A 23999-nucleotide genomic window follows, 5' to 3' on the forward strand; every position below is an offset into this window, starting at 1 on the left:
TACCAGCTAAATTCTAACGTTGAAATTTTAAATATTTCAATAGAATTTTCGTTGAAATTCAGAATCTCAAGGCTGTAATATATTAGAAGAGTAAAATTGAGATTTTTATAAAATGAATTTGAATTTTTTAAATTTTGGATTAAGGAAAGGAGAAAAGAAGAAAAATTTTTTTGAGCAAACTCCAGGTTCGGCTGTCGAACTTTCAATTTCCGTTGTCCAATGAAGTTTCTTCAGGCCGCTGAAGGTGATTTCTGTTCAGCCGCCGAAAGTGATTTCTCCAGCCACCTATAAGAGGCCTTCAGCCCGAAAATGAGAGAACTTTCTCTCTATTCTCGAGCAGAGGTAAGTCCATGCCCTCCCTTTGATGTTTTTGTTATTTTTCTTTCAATTTTCTCAGAAAATTCATGAGTTTTTCTCAGAAAATTCATGAGTTTTTCCTTATTTTTGAAGATTTGAATTTAAATCTAAGTTTTAAACTTTGGAGATCTCCGGAGATTGATTTTCTCTCACCTCTAAGTTTGGATTGCTACTACCTTTAGATCTCCGAGAGGTAAGTTTAGATCTTTACTTTTCCTATGTTTTAAATAAGTTTTAAGAAGGGGTTAAGGGTTGTTAATCATGAGATGGTTAAATCTAAAGTTTTAAGGGTTTGAGTTAGGTTGATTTTGAATGTTTTCTATTGTGTTGTTTTTGTTGTTGCTTGATTGGGGGATTATGCTAGTTTTTATATCTCTTATGCATATTGAGTGAGTATGAAAATTTATGAGTAGTTGGGTGTGAGGATCAAAGTGTTTGGTGGCTTTGTGCATAGAGCAGAATCGGGTTCTACCTTGCTAGAGAATCCAGGTTCGGCCGCCAAACCTGCTTGTAGAGGCAGCCTTTTGGCGGCTTAACCCGCCTCCGAAGGTTCCAACCTTCGGATCTGTGTGGAGTTTAGGCCGCCGAACCTGCTCTCGAAAGTCCCTGACTTTCGGATCTGTGTGGAGTTTAGGCCGACGAACCTGCCCTCGAAATTCCCTGACTTTCGGATCTGTGAGGGACCTTCGGCCACCGAACTTGCCGCCGAAAGTCTCCTGCCCAATCTTCTTTTGCTTGTTTTGTATGCATACTTTGTTATATTTTAGGGGGTTTTTGGGGAGTTGGTTAGAGTCTTGTAATAGTTATGTTTGGTTCCTCATTTGAGTCTATCTGTGTAGGATCGGACCTGAGAGACCGTAAAGGCCTGCAGTGAAATAACTGTCTCAGTATTAAGCGAGCGTCAGCCAGAGGTGAGTAGAACTGAACTAATATACTGTTTTAAAGTAATCAAACTTTTTAAGCATATTCATGCATCACGAATGCCATGTATATGTATTAGGTTATTTTGTATTAAAATTCACGAATATGATGCACTGCATAATTTACTGTTGATGTGGATGGATATTGGATGACCCACTAGCTATCGAGTATATTATGATATGATATGATACGGAAGTTCAGATCGAGACCCATTCTACGCCCTTGACATTATGGATATGCTATGTTATGTTTAAGAGGAAGTTCTGAGGAGTTCCGTCGAGGGCCAGATACTATTGGAATATGTAGAGGCTTACTGGTGACAAGTCCATCTTGATGTGAATTGTTTGTGTTGTGATGCATTCCATACAAGCATATGTTTATTAAATTGTTTTTATGTTCTGCTCACTAGGCTCTTGTAACTTATCCCTTTCCCCAAATCCCAGGTTTGCAGGGTCAGAGATAGATCGAGGAAGTCGGCATAGTTGCTTGTATAGTCTAATGTAATAGAATAATTGTGGACATGTATTGTTTAATGAATTAGAATTGTGCTTTGCCCTAATTTTTATTCTTGTAATCCCTGTTAACATGATCCTTATGTAAAAGTTTTAATTATGAGTTATGTTTGAACCAAGTTTGAGGCATGAGATATTTACCATACTAGAGCATTTGATGAGGGCTCTAGTATGGGTTTATGTTTCCAGTTTGATACATATACAGGTTGAGTTTTGATTCATGAAATGTTCATATTTTTATCATTTTGTATGATCATGTATGAGATTTTATCAGGTACTCAGAATGTATAGCAAGTTTGCTATGGGTTCCGGTAACCTTTAGTCAATCTGAATTCTAGCGCCGGTAGCGGTTCAGTTCCCGGGTCGTTACATCTTTGCTTTTCTCATTAAAATTTCATTCGAAAATTATATAATTTGTTTCTCAAATTTCCTTATATGGCTCTTAGTAGAAGTGATGTATAGTTGATTTGAAGTGGTGCATTTTGGTTAAGAAAGAGGTGACAAGGGAAAGGGAAAGAGGACGGAAAGGAAGGAAAAAGTATGTTACTAGTTTTGCTTTGGGTTACCAATTGTTATTTTACTGTGATTTTTCCTACTTTCTGGGTGAGGAAAATGCTTGCATGGCTTGATTTTGTGTTATTTTGATTCACGCTGCCAATAGCTCCCTCTTTTCATTTGTGTGTTTGTTGTGTTTTCTTTGGTGCAGACTTTAAAAATTGAGATTATATGAAAAATGGTTATTTAATTTGGATGTTGCACTTGAATCTTCAAAAGATTTGTTGGTATTTCAATTGAGAGGCTTTTGTATGTTTATAATGGGTGTATATTTGGAATGAACCCCTTCGCTGGCAGTTTCTATCTTTCTAATTTAGATTCTCCTTGTCACCTTCTAGTGAGACATGCTTATTAGATACAAACTTGATGTTGCTTTGGTTCTCTCTGTAGTGTTTGGTTTTGATCACTGATGCATGTAGCTTGACTGGAGTGGGTGAGGCCTTTCCCAATGGTAGTAGTGATGGCTAGATTGGTGATCATTTTAGGCGACTCATGTTGCTGCAAGCTATTCCGCTTCTAGAATTTCTAAATTAAAAATTTTTGTTTATAATAATAATAGATTTAAAACTAACTGGTTTATAATTTAAAATTTATTCAAATATTAAAAATAATAATCGAATTTATATTTACGTGGAATTATATTTTTGCAAGTATCCCATTACCTTAAATGCCATTATTGGTGTTTATATCTTAATTTAAGCTTTATAAGTGATGGATAAAAGTTGATATATTTAGTTAAATTTAAAATTAATATTTTATTCAATCTCTCGTATTCTCATTATTATCTATTATTTCTATTATTAGTAGGTTAATGTTTATTTTATTTTAATATACCACTAATAGGGGTGAGCATTCGGTCGGTTCGGTTTTGAACCGAACCGAACCAAATAAACCGAAAACCGAAATTTGAGTGTTTATGAAAATCGAACCGAATCGATTTTGGTCAGAAATCGAACCGAACCGAACCGGTCTGATTCGGTTCGGTTCGGTTTGATCGGTTTCGATTTTTAATAATTTTTTTTATTTTTTACACTTTATTTTTAATATTTTAAAATTTAATTAAAATATTTTAATTTTAATATGATTTAATTTCTATATATTATTGAAAAAACATATTATTATTACTAATCGGTTCGGTTCGGTTTTTTTCGGTTTTTTTCTGATCAAAACCGAACCGAACCAAAATAACCAAAATTTTTGAAATTGAAAACCGAACCGAACCGAAATATATAAAAAACTAAACCAAATTTTCAAATCGATTCGATTCGGTCGGTTTTTTCGATTTGAACCGAATACTGCTCACCCCTAACCACTAATATCCGTAAATTAAAATATTTAACCATTGTATTATTTTAAATAACAAATCAAAACAATACAAAAAGTTACTAATTTAAACTTAATTTAATTATAAATATTAATATATATGAATGAAGATACTAAAAATTACTAAAAATAAAAATATAATTTTAAATATTTTAGTAAATGATGTTACTTAACATGGGATAATATTTTAATGACGTTTGAATATTCACATGATGTTATTTAATTTTAATATATGTGTTAATAGGTTAAATTGTATAGTGACATATTTTATTTAAATAGGTTAAATGTATTGTCATATGACATTATAATGGTTAATATTTAAAGAAATTGCATCTATCGATTCCCAAATAGGTTTGTATTAGGTTGATTATTTTGACAATAAAAAAAATATAAATTATCTAACAAATAAATTTAAATGTATAAATAGCAATTTATGTTAATTTCGAATTGAAGTGGTATTAAAAATTAAAAAATTGATTTATAAAAAAATATAAACTGAAATTAAATTAAAAAAAATCAAACCATATCAATTTAATTTAGTTAGATTTCGGTCGGTTATTCACAAATACTCACCAATTAATCTAAATAGAACACCTCACATTCTCGCATTCAATTTTCAATTATAGATGTAGCAAAGGTTATATAACAATTCCAAAATAATTTTCTCAAATTTAAGTTTCTATTAAAAAATAATATATCAAATTTCAACAATCATTAAAAAATGTGAAATTTATTTACTTATTTTTCATAATTACCTACAATCAAACAAAAAATAAAAAAAATGCGTGTTCTTAATGGCCAAACAGAATCGAGAAAAATCCATCATAAGAAATTAAAAGCACCAAAATCCATGGTAAAAAGAAAATCAAGACAAATCCATTCCAAGAAATTAAGAGCGAAGATGAAGCACATTAAGTTATGAACCTACTACACAGAAAAAGTTGTTGGTATCAATAGTTCCTTTCGATGAGAATTGGCAAAGCTCACGTAGATCTGGATGGGAGACAAGGAGACACTTCTACTCTAGCCTTCAACCTTTAGGAATTTGATGCTGAGCAGTTTATCGATAACCACAACTTAGCCTCCAACCTTCAGTTCTCAACTTGAAGGGAGGCACTTGTGGTCCAACCTTCTCTCAGGGAAAGAATAAACAGTTGGCAGATGAGATAAAGTGAAGGAGGACGACGCAAATCTGAGAGATGGAGATTAGCAAGGAGAATATTTAAGGACGGTGCAAACTTGAAGGGAGGAGCAGTCTTTTGTTTTATACATGTACGTATATATGTGAAAAGCAAAACATGCATTTTAAGGGAGTGACAATTTCAGCTGGGTTTAGTTTTTTCAATTTTTTAACCATAATAACTTAACTAAATCAAATAATCAATTTTTTTTAAAAATAAAAATTAAAACCAAATTGCTAAACTAAAAAATCGAACCAAATTAAAAAATTAGATTAATTTTTCCGTTTTAACCGTTTGATAGTCACTCCTGTACTTTAGATTATCATTTATATCATTAGTATCTAATATAATCATATGTATTTGATCTGAATTATATTAGAATTGTCATAGTATAAATGTATACTTTATTTGGAAAACCAAAATACTCTCCACTTGATTATTAAAGCCTCTCGATTCTCTTTACTACCAGTTTACCCATTTGGTATTATGTGTGGTTGTATTTTAATGCACTTACTCATGTTGAAGAGAATAATAACTTAAACATATATATAGAGAGTTTAAGAATTATATTGAAAGGTTGCGACTCTCTAAATTTAGCCTAAAAACATGTTTTTTTAGTAAGAATATATCTTTTAATGGAATTGTATTAATTTATAGAGATGATGCATTGCGATTTTTAACAGACACCATTAACTAAACAAATTAATCATTTTTGTATTATATGTAACATTCGACACAACTTGTTTATGACCCATTAATAAATTGCAAGCTATAGTGTTAAGGTAAGTTGGATGGTTGGTTTCCAGATTAACATAGACAATGTCCTTAAGAGAGGAAGAAAAATTATTGCTTTTATAGTAAGCAAAACCCTAACTAGGATGTGAGAAAATGTTAGTAAAGATTCTAGTCTTTTAGGTCAAAGAATTGAGGAAGAAAAGAGCACTTTAAGGGAAGTGGTATAATCCAAGTGACATGGATATGAGAAAAGTGTTTAGAACTTTAACAATCTCATAAGTTGAGATCTCATAACACCAAACTTTGTACAAATTTTATTAAAGGAAAAGATTATAACACCTTGAATGTCTAAGCTATGGGGCTACTCTAGTTGAACATCAAATTTGATAGGGAATTTACTTTGCTAACTCAATGGCAAACTTTGTTATGCTCTTTAAAGAATAAATAATAATAGCAAATGCATATGCAAAACAAAATGAACAAGACGAGTATGTGTGTTGATGAAATAAGTTAGGAAGAAGAAGGATTTAGTAGTAAGACAATTGTTAAACCAAAAGTAAAGAATACTTCCTTTATTCTAATCATGTCTTTAAGGGAGGGGAAATGAATACATGACTTATCTTCCTTGGGTCAAAGCTTTTTGGAATCATCAGAATTGTCATATTTTACCTTTCTTCTCTAAGCCATTTCTCCTCCTTTTCAAGTACAAAATTAGGAGATTATTCCAAGGATAGAGAACCCAAGGAATGAATTCAACTAGGAATTTGTGGTTTAATAAGAGTGAGGCGATTTGGATAAGTGAAGGAAGATTGAAATTGAGAAAGAATACAATTTTCTTGTTTGAAATTAAAATTTTCACAAAAATTTAATTTAATTTATTTCTCTATATCAAATTTCTTATTTGAAATATAAGAATTTAATTTTTTTTTTAACTTACAAACTTTTTATTTTTTTAAAAAATTAGAATTATATATAATTTTATAAGAATCCATTTAAATTTTATTTATAAAATAAATCATGCAAAAAAGAGAATATATGAAGGTAAATTTAGAGAAGACTCATTGCTATATATTAAATCTAAAATAATAAGTTGTAAATTATTATTATATATACTTAAATTACAATTATAAATTAAAGGTAATGATTCAAGATATTTACATTTGCATCCATTTATATAGTATAAAGTATGATTTTATTTTTTTATAATAGGTAGAAATTACAACGAAAAATCACTGTTAAAATTATAAAATATTTAAAAATATCACTCATAAATTTCAGTAAGAAACTCACTGGTAAAATATTTTTTTTATAATTCAAATATTTTTTTAACTTGAAATCTATAAAAAATTGGATAACTCTAACTATTATTGGCTTCAATATTATTCTACTATTGTTAGTAAATGATTTAAATTGTTTATTAATTATTTCAGACTAATTTGATAAAATTCAAAATATTTTAATTTATTTTCTAAATTAATCAAATTAGAGCCTTAATTTTTAAGTTTGTTTAGCAAATAAGCAAAACTCTCGAATTTACATATATTCAGCTTATTAAGAATTCTGAAGTCACCTATTTAATAAATTCATATAACTATTTTTTTAATTCTAAATTTATTATTTTTAAACAGAAAAAATTATTAAAACTGTGAATGAAGTAGATTTTTTAGGAGCTATTTAAGATTTAATTTAATAAAAATTCAACTTATTTTATTTTTATTTACTAAATTAACTAAATATGATCTTATTGATATTTTGCTTAAATTTGAAATAAATTAGATTTAAATTTGAATCGGAGTTTGAAAAAAAATTTAACAAACTAAACTTCTTCAAAACTCGCTCGGCACAACCCAGCTATTTGCAATATTCAATTAATTCGGTTAGGTTCCATACAGAACCAACCGTTTTCTTAACCCTGCCTACGGAGCCTGCGCGACCAACGATAGACATAGGTTGTGAATCAAAATGGCTGCGCCTCTGCTTCTCAGGCGCTTTCCGTTCCTTCGCCTCCAGCTTGGCCGGAACCGCCTAGCCGCCAGAACAGTCTCTCCACTTCGGCACCCTTGGAGCACCACGGCCGACCCGACTCGACTGGACGAGGATGTATCCACTGCGGAAAAGACCACGGCAGTGTTGAGCGCTCGGGACCCCCCCTCGTACCCAAGGTGGGATGATCCTGATCATGGGAGGTGGAAAGAAATGGAAGGAGAGATTCTGAGAGATATAGAGGCCATTACTTCCCTCACTAAAGAAATTCTCCACTCTGACAGGTTTCTTCGCTCTGCATTTTGCTTAAATTGATAGTCAAATGCAAATTTCGGCTTAGTGGCCATAAACATATTGTATTTCTATTGTTTAGAGCCTTCTCTAGTTACTTTCAAGCATTTGTTTTTCCTTCCGAGGCGCTAATTTCACGTTTCTGCTGAGTGGAGAAGTGTTGCTCTGGTTCTACAAGGGAAGGTGTAGTAGCCTGCCCTGCTAGGAAAAAGGGAAGAAAGTGCTGTCGTTTTAGGAAACCCAGCAGTAGTATTTCATTGCATGACGAGTGCTTCCTTTTTAAGTCTAATTGCTGAGATGATGGATTCACCAAATTATGGATGTACAACAAATGTGTTCATGTGAAACATGCATGTTGTGCACCACGCACTGAGCTTAAGATTAGAAGAGAATTGTGATATTCTTAAAAATTATCACATTAATCACTCATCACACTTTATTATTATTATTATTATTATTGTTATGATAATAAGAAAATTTAATCTTTGCAAGTAGAAATTGTTAAGGAATGAAAAATTTGAGGGAGGGTGAATTTTTATAGAGAGAAACTCAAGGGAAACCGTCTTGTTTGATATTTTAACCTCATAAGCAAAGAAGAAAACTTTGAGATCATAAATTAGATGCCAGTAAAACTTTAGAAGCTAAATGAGCTTCCTTTTTTTAATCTAGTTTTCAGTCATTTTTATGTGTTGAAAAAAGCATGATGAAGTTATCACCATGGGCTAAGAATGCTGTTAGAGCCCAACACCAAGATTAATGGATTGAAGATTTTACTTCTAGTGTTTGGAGCTTCATTCATTTTCAGAAACCAGCTGACTAATGATCACAGCTGTTATGCATAGACTCGAACTAGTAGTCGAATAAGATAGTAGTAGGTCACATTGGATTTCCTGCAGATGGATGACTCTAGTGCTAACTATTTAATAGCATATTGGGGATTGTCCCACCTTTTATTTCGGGATGTGTTCTTTTTGGCTTTTAACATCCTTCATTTTAGCAGATATAGTTTTAGACTCTTCATTCAGTTTGTTGTTTGTATTAGCAGTTCAATGTTGTAAGTTGTAATATTTATAAAAGCGAGGGAAGCTCAAAGGTCATAGCAAAGTAGAGGGAATCTGGCTCCTCATTACAATCTTCACTCTTGTCTAGTGTCAAATGAATGTTCTTACAAAGTAATTGCATAGAGGAAACGTCTTTTTTGGTTTTAAGATTTGTATTGTATCGATGAGTTCTACCTTTTTAAAATTTACTTGGTGGAATGATGGATTCACCAAATTATTTCTGCACAATACATGTATTAGTTCATGGGCAAGCGTCCGTGTGCACACTTACTCACTGAGCTAAGACTAGAAGATAGTTGTGATATTCTTGAAAGTCATCACATTAACCATTCATCCTGCTTGGTAGTAGTTCATTTCAGAGTGTATATGTGATTGGTGTCATTAATATATCTTTACAGCCACTAAGTCTATAAGAAAGAAGTGATAGTCAGGAAATTTAGTCAATGGAAGAAGAAATAGTGGGGAATGAAAAACATGAGGGAGAATGAGTCTTTATGGAGAGAAACTTGAGGGAAACTCTCTCTTTTGAGATTTTAACCTCATAATCAAGGAAAGAACTTTTTGGGATCATTAGTTAGATGATGGTAAGACCTTGCTTAGAAGCCAAGTGAGTTTTTTTTAATTCCTTATCATATTTACCATTCGTTTTTTAGTGTTGAAAAGGCACAACAAAGTTATCACCATATGCTAAGAGTGTTGTTAGAGCGCAACCCTAAGTATAATGAAATTGAAGATTTTACTTTAACCTTTTGAAATTCGTTCAATATGTAAAACCAGTTGTCAAGAGATTAAAATTTTTATGCATAGACCTGATCTAACAGTCAAATAAGACTGTGGTAGGTCTCTTGGGATTTCTTACAGATGGAGGATAGAGAACTATGTTAGGGTCCCTAGTTTGTTGTCTGGTTTGGGGTTTATGGGTGAGGGGTGTAGATGGTGTTTGGGTGTTTTTCTTGTTTCCACGGGTCATGAACAAACTCAGCTCATAAGGGAGCTAAAACCTTTTCTTTTGAGTTAAAGTACTCAAGAACGGAATTGGGTTTTGGAAGCATGCCCATTCTATTGATGATTATTGTTTAAATACAGGAAGTGTTAACTACTGCTTCCTACATCATAGGAGCATTACCTCAATCATGGAGGAACACCCTCTCTAACTAATTAACAATAAAGAAAGTGGAGGAACCCCCTCCTACAAAACAGGAATCATTTAAAAACAGAAATAACAAAACATAACAGAACTTTGACTAGTTCATAATTTCAATTTGTGGGCTTGGACTCTTGGTTCTGGTTCCTTGACGTGCATATACCTGCAAAGGCTTGGTAACATTACTTCCCTGCCCCACAGGAAGCTTGTCCGCAAGCTTAAAATCTGGGAATCTGTCGACCAAAGATTGAGCCGGCTCCCAAGAAGCATCAGCAGGAGAGGAATTACTCCAGTGGACTAGAACTTCAGGATTGCCCCTCTTGATACGATGATCAAGAATAGCTAAAGGATGAATAGGTGGATCTAGAGGAAAGGGCGGCAGTAGTGGAATTGTGGTGGACTGGTTCTCATGATACCGTTTAAGGTTGGACACATGAAATACAGGATGGATCTTTGAAGTTGGAGGAAGATCCAGCTTGTACGCCATGGAACCAACACGTTCCATAATGGCAAAGGGGCCATAGAACCTTGCCGAAAGCTTCTGATTGCTCCTGTTAGCGACTGAAGATTGGCGATATGGTCGAAGGCGCAACAAAACCTTATCTCCCACCTGAAATTCCAAAGGCCTGTGGGAAAGATCATAGGAACGTTTCATGCGTTGTTGAGCATGTTGCAGATTTTCACGAAGGGAACTCAACATCCGATCCCTTGATTGTAAAACAGTATCAACTGCGTCAATGGAAGAGCTCCCAGGTAAGTAAGATAACAATCTTGGAGGAGGGCGACCATACACTGTTTCAAAAGGAGTGGATTTGAGGGAAGAATGGTAGCTGGTGTTGTAGCAGAATTCAGCCCAAGACAACCAGTCAATCCACTTAGTGGGTGTAGAACTTGTGAAACAGCGAAGGTACATTTCGATGGTTCGGTTGACATTTCGATGGTTCGGTTGACCACCTCCGTTTGTCCATCCGATTGGGGGTGATAAGATGAACTGAAACAGAGCTTCGTTCCACACAAACGGAACAGTTCTTTCCAAAAAGAACTAGTGAAAGTCACATCCCTATCACTTACAATAGTTTCTGGCAGGCCATGCAGCTTAAAGATGTTGTCAAAGAAAGATCGTGCAACACTTACAGCGGAATATGGGTGGGACAGTGCCAAGAAGTGTCCGTATTTGGAAAATCTGTCGACCACGACCAGTAAAACATTTTTACCCCGAGAAGCAGGAATCCCTTCAACGAAATCAATAGATATGTCAGCCCAAATCTGGCATGGAATCGGTAGAGGATGAAGCAGGCCGGCTGGTTGTAGACTTTCAGTTTTATGCCTCTGGCAAGTATCACAGGCCTGTACAAAATCCCGGACAATTTTTTTCATACCAGTCCAAAAAAAATCACGAGTGATCCGGTAAAGAGTCTTCTGGTAACCTTCATGAGTTTGATTATGAAGAGCACTGACAACCAGCTGAATGGTTGGAGATTTCTGCGGAATGTAAACTCTGTTTTTGTAGAAGAGTAAATCATTCCGAAAACTCCAGTTGGCTGAAGAAGTACCCTCAAGAATAGCCGCAATTTTTTTCTGAACTTCTGCTGATTCTGTCTGCTCTTTCCTAATATCATCAAATAAACTTAATTGCGGCATAGAAACCGCCATTAGAGCAGCACTGTCAGTATCTCGGCGAGACAGAGCATCAGCCACAATATTGGATTTCCCTGCTTTGTATTCCACTGTAAAAGAAAAACCCATTAGTTTACTGACCCAATGTTGTTGCGTGGATGATAAGTGGCGTTGCTCCAAGAGATATTTGAGTGTATAATGGTCTGTGCGAACCAGAAATTCACGGCCCCACAGATATGATCGCCAGTGTTTAATGGCTTTCACTAACCCAATCAGCTCTCGTTCATACGCCGGAAGATTGAGGTGGCGCGCTGCGAAAGAACGGCTGAAGTAGGCGATTGGTTTGTTTTGCTGAAGCAGGACAGCCCCTATTCCAATACCAGAAGCATCGCACTCAACAACAAATGACAAATCAAAATTCGGCAAGACTAGGATAGGAGTATTTGTCATTGCCGATTTCAATTTTTCAAAGGCAGCCAACGATTCTGCATTCCAGACGAACCCATTCTTGCGCAACATAGCTGTAAGCGGTGCTGCGATTAAACCATAATTCTGGACGAACTTACGATAGTATCCTGTAAGCCCTAAAAATCCCCGCAAAGCCCGAATTGTGGTGGGCTTGGGCCATTCCATTATTGCTGAAATTTTGGTCTGATCAACTTGAACCCCATGCTGTGAAATAATATGACCTAAATAGGAAATCTGAGTTTGGCCAAAAACACACTTCGACCGCTTGAGGAACAATTTATTTGATGCCAGCAATTGAAATACCAGCTGAAGATGGTGGAGATGCTCCTCCCAAGACTTACTGAAAACCAGGATATCATCAAAAAAAACGAGCACAAATTTTCTCAAGAAGGGTTGGAATACCTCGTTCATCAAGGCCTGGAAAGTCGAAGGGGCGTTGGACAATCCAAACGGCATCACCAAGAATTCAAAGTGGCCATGGTGAGTCCGGAAAGCTGTCTTTTCCACATCAGTAGGGTGCATGCCCACTTGAAAATATCCAGATAACAAGTCCAGCTTGGTGAAATACTTTGCACCTCCTAGTTCTTCCAACAACTCATCTATAACCGGAATTGGGAACTTATCCTTGATGGTTATTGCATTTAATTCCCTGTAGTCGACGCATAATCGCCAAGACCCATCTGCTTTTGGAACCAAGATCACTGGGGAGGAGAATGGAGATCTGCTCGGCCGAATTATACCCTGTTTCAACATGGCTGCACACTGCTGTTCAATCTCATCTTTTTGGCCATGCGGATAACGGTAGGGCCGGACCACCACTGGTTTTGCTCCTGGCTCAAGAGGAATACGGTGGTCACACGCTCTACTAGGTGGCAACCCTGTTGGAGCATTGAATAAAGGAGCAAATTCTGCCAATAATTGCTGCATTTGTATATCAGAAGCGGTGGAACCGAGCAAACTGTGCAGATCTGACCTTGTTGTATTAAATGAAGAAGTCAGCCCCTGAAGGTCAACCCGATGCCCCTGTTGGAAGAAACTCATACTCATGACTGAAAAATCCCATAAAATGGGTCCCAAAGTGCATAGCCAGTTTACTCCCAGGACGACATCAAAATCAGTTAGAGGAAGAACAAACAGATCAACCATAAAGGAGTTTGATTCGAGTAGAATCGGGGTGTCCTTACAGATTCCTGGACTGGTAAGTTGGTCGCCGTTTGCAACGTGAACCTTTAAGCCATTCTTTTCATTAACCTCGGCATGTAACTCTTCAACTTTTGATGCAGATACGAAACTATGGGTGCTGCCGGAGTCGATAAGAATTAGAACCCGACCACCTTTCCAGCTGCCATACAATTGCATGGACTGGGCCCTCGAACACCAGTGATGGCGTGCAAAGATATTTCTGGCTGATTTAGATTGAGGTCTGGGAAAGTATCACCATTCTCATCTGGTTCTTCCAAATCAATCCAGAAAAGCTTCTTACATTGATGGCCGCGAACAAATTGCTCATCACAGTTAAAACACAGGCCCTTTTTCCGGCGCTCATCCATCTCGTCTCTAGACAGCCGTTTAACTGACCGATTGGAACGGAAATCAGATGGAAATGTGTTGCGACGAAGGTCTTTCACTGCTGCTGAACGGGGAAACAGCTTGCGTTCATACAGCCGAGAAATACTCATCGCGGTTACTAGATCCTTGGGCTGATGTAGTTCGACTTCTACTGAGATAGAATCTTGTAATCCGCTGAGATATAATTGAACCTTCTGCTGCTGTGTTAAAGTACCTGCGCGAGATACCAATACTTCAAATTGATTCTGGTAATCTGCCACAGTTCCTGTTTGACGAAGCTTAGCCAACTCGCCTAATTTATTGCTGCGAATTGGAGGGCCGAAACGGAGGTTACATTGTTGACTGAACTCATCCCAGTTGGGGTCTGGAAAATCATCCAGCAACTGGAGGTACCATAATTGAGCAATGCCCTCTAAGTGATAGGAAGCAAGGCTCACCTTCTCCTCATCAGGGGTTTGTTGATGACGGAAGAAATGCTGACAACGGCTAAGCCAGCCCAAAGGATCCTCCAGGCCATCATAGCGCGGAAAATCAAGCTTCGTGAATTTAGGCACAAACGAACTTCCTCCCGACTGTTCAGAAGTCGAAGTACCTGAAATTCCCTTATCTCTCCGTGATTTAGCTTGACTCTCTGCACTGGCAGAATGTAACCCCTGCTTTGTTGCGTCTAATTCAGCAGACATGGCAGCCAGTTTAGCGTGAACTTGAGCCATCTGATCATTGCGATCTTTGTTAGCTTGCTGTTCAGCTAGAAGTAACTCAAAGAGCTTTGAAAGCTGTTCCTGAACTGATTCACCCATAACAACTGGCTCTGATACCAAATTGTTAGGGTCCCTAGTTTGTTGTCTGGTTTGGGGTTTATGGGTGAGGGGTGTAGATGGTGTTTGGGTGTTTTTCTTGTTTCCACGGGTCATGAACAAACTCAGCTCATAAGGGAGCTAAAACCTTTTCTTTTGAGTTAAAGTACTCAAGAACGGAATTGGGTTTTGGAAGCATGCCCATTCTATTGATGATTATTGTTTAAATACAGGAAGTGTTAACTACTGCTTCCTACATCATAGGAGCATTACCTCAATCATGGAGGAACACCCTCTCTAACTAATTAACAATAAAGAAAGTGGAGGAACCCCCTCCTACAAAACAGGAATCATTTAAAAACAGAAATAACAAAACATAACAGAACTTTGACTAGTTCATAATTTCAATTTGTGGGCTTGGACTCTTGGTTCTGGTTCCTTGACGTGCATATACCTGCAAAGGCTTGGTAACAAACTATTAATAACATTTTGGGGATTTTTCCCATCTTTTATTATCGTATGTTTTCTATTCTAGTTTTTAAGTTTTAACCTCCATCATTTTGGTAGATATGGTTTTAGGCACCGCTGTAGTACATATAAAAGCAAGGTAAAGCTCAATGGTAATAGCAGAGCAGAGCATTCTAAGTCCACCATTGGAATCTTCACTTAATGCCTTTCAAGTTCTTTCATAACGGGAAAGGTCTTTTATGGGCTTAAGTTTGTGTTATGGGATTGGATGCTCGGCCTTTATACATCAATTGAAGTGCATTCAACAAAATCTAAGGTGTTAATTATGTCCGCATGATGAAATGGCCTATTCCTTACTGCAACAAATGAAATACCTGTGTGAGATTTTGGCTGTTTAGTAGTCCATTTCAAGGGCTATAATAATTTATTTCCATTTGGCCGATTCTCTTGCTTCCAGGTATTTGGATGGAGAAAGTCTGACAGCTGAAGATGAGAAAGCTGTGGTAGAGAACCTTCTCATTTACCATCCAAATTCTGAAGATAAAATTGGATGTGGGCTTGACTCAATCATGGTAAGTTTGTATTATTTTTATTGGACTTCTCAGTGTTCGACACTTTGTTTCAATCTGCTTCACTTGGTTTTTTGTGTTATTGAGCATTTCTCCTTGCAGCTGTTATCTGGAATTATACATAATTTTGCCTGCTTTTAGATCAATATACAAACTTCGTGAAGATATGATGTCCAATTGAGTCTCCCAATTAAAACTTTGGCTTTTTAGAATTTCCATGTAGAATTTGTTTATGCACACACGCACATCTCCATGTGTATGCAAGTGATGTAGGCTGATTTACTTGCTTCTTAAAAATGAAGATTTTGTCATTCTAGCATCATTGAAACGTCCAAGTACATATTTATTGGTCGTAATACTTGAGCCTTTTTTTCCTTGCATAGGCTGTTGAATTTAAGGTTTTGGCTTCTAGTTACGTTTTTTTTTTGTTATTGTGCTGGAAATGGCATGCATTTAGGGATGAGTATTCGGTTGGTGCAGTCTGAAATTCTCTGCACAAATAAGTTAACTGAATTTCTTAAGTATAATTAACATACCACAGATGTGAAACAAACTGAACCAGCTTTTATCTGGTTCATACTGACTGGTTTATTTAGCTTTTAGGTTGCTTGGATTGCATTTTTAGGGTTAATTTTCTTCCCTCGTCCTTCAACTTAGGTGGTGGTATCAGCGGCCTTCAACTTTTATTTGTCTTGAAATTCCCTGAATTTCAACTTGATTATCAATAAAATCATTGTGACCTACTTAGGTTTCTTGGCTGCAATTTTTAGGGTTAATTTTGTCCCTTGTCTTTCATCTTAGGTGGTTCTATCATCGGTCTTCAACTTTTATTTGCATCTTGAAAATCCCTGAATGTCAACTTGATTATCAATAAAATCATTGTGACCTGAACTTATATCTATATTTCGCTTATTGTCCCTTAACTTTGATCGAAGCATCACAATTGACCCTTGACTTTAATATGCATAACAAAAATTTCTAAATTACAATTTAATATATATATTCTTTAAATTTTGATAAAAAAATTATAATAAATTACAAATTATGATTATGTAATTTTGTTTCAAACTTTAAAGTTAGCTTAAAATCTTAAAGTTTTTATTTATTTATTTTCTAGTTATTAGAATTAAAAATTATAATTTTAGAAATAGTGTGTGTATATATATATATTCATCTTATTAAGAATTATATAATTATAAGTATTATTATTTTTTTAAGGAAAATTTAGTAATATCATTTTACTTGTATTGCTTTTAATTTGATTTGAGGTTAATGTCTAAAAATTCATCACATCTAATTTATTTTAATTTTATTGTTTTTCTTTTTATGTGAAGAAAAAATTTATAATATATATTACATTCATTTTAATCACACTCAAACTTTAATTAAGCATGGAAGATTTTCTTTTCTTTTCTTTTCTTTTCTATTTTGTTTTTATAGATGTTGATATTATGTGTATTTTTTTTTCTCTTTTTATATTTCCAAAATATTGCATCTAATCTTAGATTATTATTGAGCACAATTTATATAAAAAAAAATTTATATACTAAATTGATGTATATTGATTTTGTGGTAAAAATTAAAATCAAAGGATGTTTATGATATGCTTATCTAAGTTAAGGGAGGACAGTGTGTGAAATTTTGTCACTATAACTGTCAATCAATAACAGTCGGTCACAAGAATTCTAACGATACTGAAATTGGAGTTTAGAGATTTTCATGGTACAAATTGAGGTTGAGTGTTATAGTCTCACGTGGTAGATTGCGTCCCGGGATGATAGTTGGGGAAGAAGTTCATTAGAGGAGCTCTTAATACTTCAGACTCGTTAATAACAGAGTCTTAAATCTCACAATTTTATGAATAACTCTATTTGTTTTATTGAATAAAATTAAACCTCTTACATAGTGGAGGTTCATACAATAGTCTAATACAAGTAATTATTAGATAAAAAACTCCTAAAATAAGATAGCAGAAATCTAATAACAAATACATAAGATAAGATAAGATAATAGATATATATATTTTATTTGTTACGGATTTAATCTATAAGCTAGTCATAACATCACTCCCCTTATAGAAAAAAAGTTTATCCTCAAGCTCAAAGGTAGAATGTGCAGTCTGAGAATAATTTTGATAGACTCCCATAACTTCTAATTTAGGACAACCTCGCTAACTAATTAATAGTTTCCAAATTCGGGTGTCTAGACCAAATACAATAACTCTATGTCCCTTTTTATTTTAGGGCACCACAACTATTTCTATCCTCTCATACATTTGTTGACCAAAATTTTGTTGGCTACTAGATATATCTTGGTTCTGGTTCGCCTCTCTATTGAAGGTGCGAACTAATTCAAAAATTTGTTGAGCTAAGTCATTCAAACGTAATCGTTGTATGAAGGAATTCAACTTCTCTTTTAGATTTGTTGAATCACTCATGACGATCGCTCTGATGCCAAATTGTTATGGTTTCCCGTAGTGGACCTCATCATAGGATGATAGTTGGGGAAGAACTTCATTAGAGGGAGCTCTTAATACCTCAGACTTATTAATGAGAATGTCTTAAATCTCATAATTTTAGGAATAAATTCTGTTTATTTTATTTCTAATTAGAATAGAAGTCTTAATACAAATAATTATTAGATAAATAACTTTTAAGATAAGATAACAAAAATCTAATAACAAATGTATAAGATAATAGAGATAAGATAATAGAGATAAGATAATAGATAACTATAATTTATTTGTTATGGATTTAATCTATCCATTATTCATAACATTGAGGGGCACCACTGATATAACTATCTAAGTTGTGTGACTGTGAGTAGAATTAATCCATTTTTTAAAATTTGTATTATTTTTTTATGTAGGTGTGTTTGTGCTGGCTTCCAGTTTTGTGGCCTGAAATAATTGGCATTTGGCTCTCTAACTTTTATGTAAAAAAACTTAAGAAATAATTTCTGTTAATAAGTTCAGTTATTTTTGGTTTTAATTTATAGAAAGTGAATTAAAATTTTAATTTTGAAAAATCTTAGTTAATCCAATTTAACGGAACTGAATATGTTTTGTTAGGCAATTTGGTCTTAACTGACTATTGTTCACCATTAAATGTGTTAATTCATTGTATTATTAGTTGCTTCCATTAGTGTTACAAGAACGTTGGGTATGGAGGTCACTTCTAATGCTCTCAGGTGAAACCCTTTTATTTGATCATATTTGAATTAATTGGGATTCTATGCAAACAATTATAAAATGGTTATAAATAATCAAGCCAAGATAAGATGACACATGTATCCAATTGGGGACCTCTCAAAACGATTGAAGATCCAACTTGAGAGAAAGAAGAACCAGTCAACTTGCTTACCAAGAACTCGGGTAGAAGCTGAGAAATATTAGACTTAGATTCTTAAAAGTCTACCTTAATGATCCACCCTACACTTAGGGAACTTTACCCCATCCATAGGAAAGCCTAAATTATTCTATCTTGAGCTCGGATTGCTGGAGCATTAATAACAGATTTGGCACCTAAGAACATGACAGCAAGAAACCATAATGAATGAGAAATGCCTATTCTGGTTGAAAGGCATTATTACCTGTTGTTCAACATTATAAAGATATATCTATATAATTATGCCTATGGTCACGCTTTTAGATAAGGAAATTGGGAAGGTTCCATTATGCCTAACAGTGTTATTAAAGGCGCTAAAAGGCACCGGGCGAAGTGAGGTTAGCGCCTTTGGTGTTGCCTCTTGAAAATAATATGTATAACTTTTTTTTCCTTTCTTTTTAAAGACCAAACTCTAATCCATACTGGAGAATTAATTTTAGGTACTTATTAGAGGATATACCCCCATAATTATACCAATCAATTAAGAATATATATGTGTGTATATATAAAGAAATAATATAATATCTACATAGCGGATTTCTAATATTCAAGCATATTTCAGTATTGGAAAAGATTACATATTTATATACAAATATGCCTCTAATTCAGCTAACTAATTAGAAATATATATCCTTATAATTATGCTAACTAATTAAGGAGGAATTAATATAATATCTATACATGTATGTGTACACATATATGTAGACATACACGCACACACACGCACACACACACGCACACGCACACACACACGCACACGCACATACACATATATGTATACCTTCAGTATGACACCCCACTTCAAAAAGGCCTTGCCTTGGAGACCTTGTCATCTTAATGTCGCCTCTCGCATTGATAACATTGATGCATAATTAGAGCCTGTGTATATATTATTACCTATTCTAGATTTGTAATTAGTATAAAGCTCGTCAAATTCGTAACCAGTTTGGTTTATCTATCAAGAATCAGTGATAATGCTCAATATTTTTTCAACTTCTTTTTCTTCTCTTTTATGTCTTTCCAAGGGATTCTTTTAGTCTTCTTCCGCACACACCTCAGGAAAATGAACTAGCTGAGTATAAAAATAAACATTTAACTGAAACAACTGATATATCACTTATCCAAAATCATGCTCCTCTTCGTATTGGGATAGGTTGTTCTTAGGACTTCAAGAAGATCTTGGTTTAGTTCAGGATCAGATTCTTGCTAGTTTGACCATTCCCACTTTAGAGGATGTCTCTGCCAAACTTCTGTCCATTTCTAGGGAAAGAATTTAAGGATGGCACCTACTGTGACAAGGGAGGACATACGAGAGACACATATTGGTCTCTTCATGGCGAACAACCACAAAGGAATTGCTGTGGTTCAGACCAATAAGTAACGAGTGTAACACCCATTATAGGAATAAACCTTCAGCTGCCTTTAAATATCGGGTTTCTCAATAAGGCAAAAACCGATAAATAACAGCTTTTATTTAATTAATGTAATGGCCTTTATATAAAACTATGGTTTTAGACTAGTTGGTCCCACCTTGGAAATGAGAGGCATCCAACCTTCTCCCACACCAAACGATACAAACAAACAAAAGTGAACCCTTGGGGGGGTGGGGGAGGGTAGGGGGCTCTCATTTTGGAATGTGAAAAAATAAAAAGAAAAACTGAAATACAAAAGTATAAGAATTGAGCCAAAAGAAAAGAAAACCAAATCAATTCTGTTTGGTTTGGTCAATTAAAACCAAATTAGTAGAACCAGCTCATAGTAAAGGAGGAGGTTGAGGCAAGGAGGCACACTCATGTCATTAGCAATCAAGAGAATTGAGGAGTCACAGGCCCACAAAGAGCACAACAACGATTGAAGAAGGGAATGCAGGATAGGGGATTGGTATGACATTGATGAGGCATAGGCATAGCAATGATGTTTACGAGGCAACAACGTTAAGGAGATGATGACAAGGCCACTAATTGAGTAATAGAAGCAGAAAAAAGGATAAAGGAAAGTAGTTTTACGGTGAAACTAAATGGGCTAGGGCTAGGGCTTGGCTGCTTGGGCCATTGGACTTGGAGAGTAGAGATAGCAGACTTGGTTGGTTCGGGTTTATTTTTTTTTGCACTGAACATTGAAAATTTCTTAAATCATTGATTTGGCCAAATTGTCATAACTGAAAAAACCGAATAGAAAAAAAAATCAGATTGGTTTGGTTTGGTTTTTCAATTTAACCTATTTTTTGCACACTCCTATCTCCATCTTTGTCTCTCTCTCTCTCTCTCTTTTTAGTCAATAATGTTATCCACCAAGTTACTGACTTAATTATTGTGAGGCCCCTTGACAGGGAAACTCCGCCATACCAGATCCTTTTCTTTTGTATTCAGGTACAAAAGTTTCCGCATGGCAGGATCTCACGCGCAACATATTTCCAACTCGCATCAAAATGGTTCAAAGAGTTGAGCGTCTTATCTGTTCCTGCTAAAAGTTAGGAAAACAACGCTAAATATCCAAAGGCATTTTGTTGAATTATTAAAATTTCTGAATTTAAATTTTCCAATTGATAGTTGAAAGTACAAAATTGGAAGGGGATGGGAATTGAGTGGTGTGATTTGTGATTAGCGTGTTAACACTTTCACATTGCTTGATAGTATGCAACTATGCATTATCAGCAATATTCTTTTCTTGATCATCTGACTTATGGGTTTATAATTTTCAAATATATAAAGAATTTTCATTAGTCCATTTTCATCACAATACATGTAAATTTTAAGGCATTTATGGGTTCTGTTAATCATAAAAATGTCTTTCATATATAGTTTGTTTTTCTAGTAGCTTTCTTCCTTTTCCTGTAATTTCATATCAGATATGCATCTATATCTACGATTCTACATGTATGTTACAAATTTGAAGTTGAAGCTGCACAAGTAATTAGACTAAAGGCAAGAGTCAACAGAGTCTGTATGTGACCTCAATTGAATCCTGCTTCTATATATCCTTGACCCTTAAAATGCTGCAAGCTTTTCTAAAAGGTGATCTCTTGAGTCCATTTTTGCTACTGTCTTCCTAATTTATAATTATGTTAAATGGTAGGTCACTCTGTATACAATTTCATGTCGGCTAAATATTATGACTTGCTTTCTCAAAATGTTTGCTCTTTTTTTTTTTTCGTTTTTCCTTTTGGCCAAAAGATAAAGAGTAAAAAAATGGAATATGATCATGCTAATTACAACTAGAAACTTGCCCAAGCTAAAGTACATTTGCAATGAAAAGTAAACAAAAATTATAAAATATAATTAAGGAAATACAATCAAACCATCATTAGTGGACATAAGCCAGGGACCTCTTGGTTCCTGGGCCTCAACCTTGGCTAGTTTTACCACTACCAAAAAATCATTAGCAAAACAATTGCTTTGTCAAAATCACAATTTCAGCATAAATATGTGTGTTGGATGTGTCAACATAGCATTGGGACTTTGGGAGTTAGAATTGGCTTATGAGATAATCGTTTCAGGTCAGCATTCCTCAGGCAATTGCATGACAGCTAGCACTTCTAGTTAATAACTCGTTTGGTTCTTCTTACTTGACTTTGGTGGTTCTTTGTTTTTGAATTTTCCCATGACATGCCTTGTTCATTTTATCCCCCTATTTATACTTTCAACTTAAATGAAGCACCAGACAAAATAGACAGATACATCATACATTTTCTCACAGATTTTGTTGATTTCCTTCACATGCACCCTGTCTGGGAGATTTGTTGGGTTTCTGGCCCACACATGCTTCGAATATAGATCAGTAGATAAAATCTTTTGACTGGTGCTGCCCTCATTGATCTTTGTTAAGTGGAATATATTTTCTTTATTCTTTGTTTTGCCTTCTCTTCCTTAGATTTGTTGGTATAACGCATTTGTGTGAATAGAACTGATAACTAACTTTGTTGTCAACTTTAAATTACAGCTGTTTACCACTGGAATCTAAATCATTATAGTCTTGTTCTTTTGCATGTTTGAACACTGTGCTCTGTATGAACAGTAATGTGGTGACAAATTTGTTTATCTCTTTGGTCTATGAGAAAATTAGTAGGTCGCCTAACTACTTCCTCTTCTGCAAGGTTGATCGCCACCCCCAATTTAGACACTCAAGATGCCTGTTTGTTGTAAGAACTGATGGTGGATGGATAGATTTCTCCTATCAGAAGTGCCTGCGAGCATATATTCGGGATAAGTACCCAACGCATGCAGAAAGATTTATTCGAGAGCATTTTAAGCGTGGCAGTGGATGATGTGTATTAAAACAGAAGCCTACATTTGAACTAAGTTACAGTTTTGGTATTGGTAGAGATGTTTGTCATACAAATATTTTAAATATATGCATATGGGCAGAGAATTTTCTTTTGGTATTTGTGTCCAATATGCATCCTAGATCCTAACAAAATGTCAAATGTAGTAGATAATCCTTGACTAGCACTTCCAAGTTTTGTTAGCAACGAGGACAAAGAAAATGATTGAAGTGAAGCTCTACTTTGTTGACTTGCATCTCTTTTTCTTGTCTTTGCTTATAGTGATTATTAGGCAGGAATAATCTTTTCCCAAATCCTAGGACCCTTGTTTTATTTATTTGTGGGAACTTTTGTGTCAAACATGTCAAGAACTTGTTTACACACCTGTAGAAGAATGTGCAGGTTTAGAGAAAAGGAGAATGTGACTGCAGATGAGGCTCACAGCCAAAGATGTCTACTATTGAAAAGGCCACTGTAGAGAGAGCCACATGCCGATTCTGGATAAGAACCAGTGGTTTCAGTCTGTGAACTGTTTGTTCTGGTTAAATTCTGGATCCAACTCAGACTGTGTTTAGGCAAGGTAATAGTCAACAACAGCCATAAGAGCCCGAGACACACGGCATTCTAATGTGATGTTCTTTTTAATTTTAGATGTCTCTTTTGGTGGTGACTTGTAAGTTTATTTTGACCGTCTGATCTTGTGACCTTCTTCTCAAGTGTCGCATCAGATTGTTAGAAGTCTTTGTTGCCTACAAAATTGGCTGCCTATAACCACCAACAGCCAGTCCCATATAGGGCCTA

The 23999-nt window shown here is 35.0% G+C and overlaps 1 protein-coding gene across 1 annotated transcript; it reads left to right on the forward strand.

Annotated features, from left to right (window-relative positions):
- The first annotated feature begins 7428 nt into the window (after positions 1-7428).
- On the forward strand, positions 7429-23454 carry LOC110616323 (protein DCL homolog, chloroplastic). Its single transcript, XM_021758709.2, has 3 exons — positions 7429-7851; positions 15440-15554; positions 23031-23454. The coding sequence occupies exons 1-3, from the start codon at positions 7547-7549 to the stop codon at positions 23199-23201; spliced, it is 591 nt and encodes a 196-aa protein (XP_021614401.1). The 5' UTR covers positions 7429-7546; the 3' UTR covers positions 23202-23454.
- The last annotated feature ends 545 nt before the right edge of the window (positions 23455-23999 follow it).

Source organism: Manihot esculenta, chromosome 5 (assembly GCF_001659605.2).
Source record: "Manihot esculenta cultivar AM560-2 chromosome 5, M.esculenta_v8, whole genome shotgun sequence".
NCBI classification, from domain to species: Eukaryota; Viridiplantae; Streptophyta; class Magnoliopsida; order Malpighiales; family Euphorbiaceae; genus Manihot; species Manihot esculenta.

Excerpts from the sequence above, each read along its gene's own strand:
- LOC110616323 (XM_021758709.2), top strand. The coding sequence starts at position 7,547 with ATGGCTGCGCCTCTGCTTCTCAGGCGCTTTCCGTTCCTTCGCCTCCAG. Across the intron at positions 7,852-15,439 it reads GAAATTCTCCACTCTGACAG|GTATTTGGATGGAGAAAGTC; the intron begins GTTTCTTCGCTC and ends TCTTGCTTCCAG. Across the intron at positions 15,555-23,030 it reads GTGGGCTTGACTCAATCATG|GTTGATCGCCACCCCCAATT; the intron begins GTAAGTTTGTAT and ends CTCTTCTGCAAG.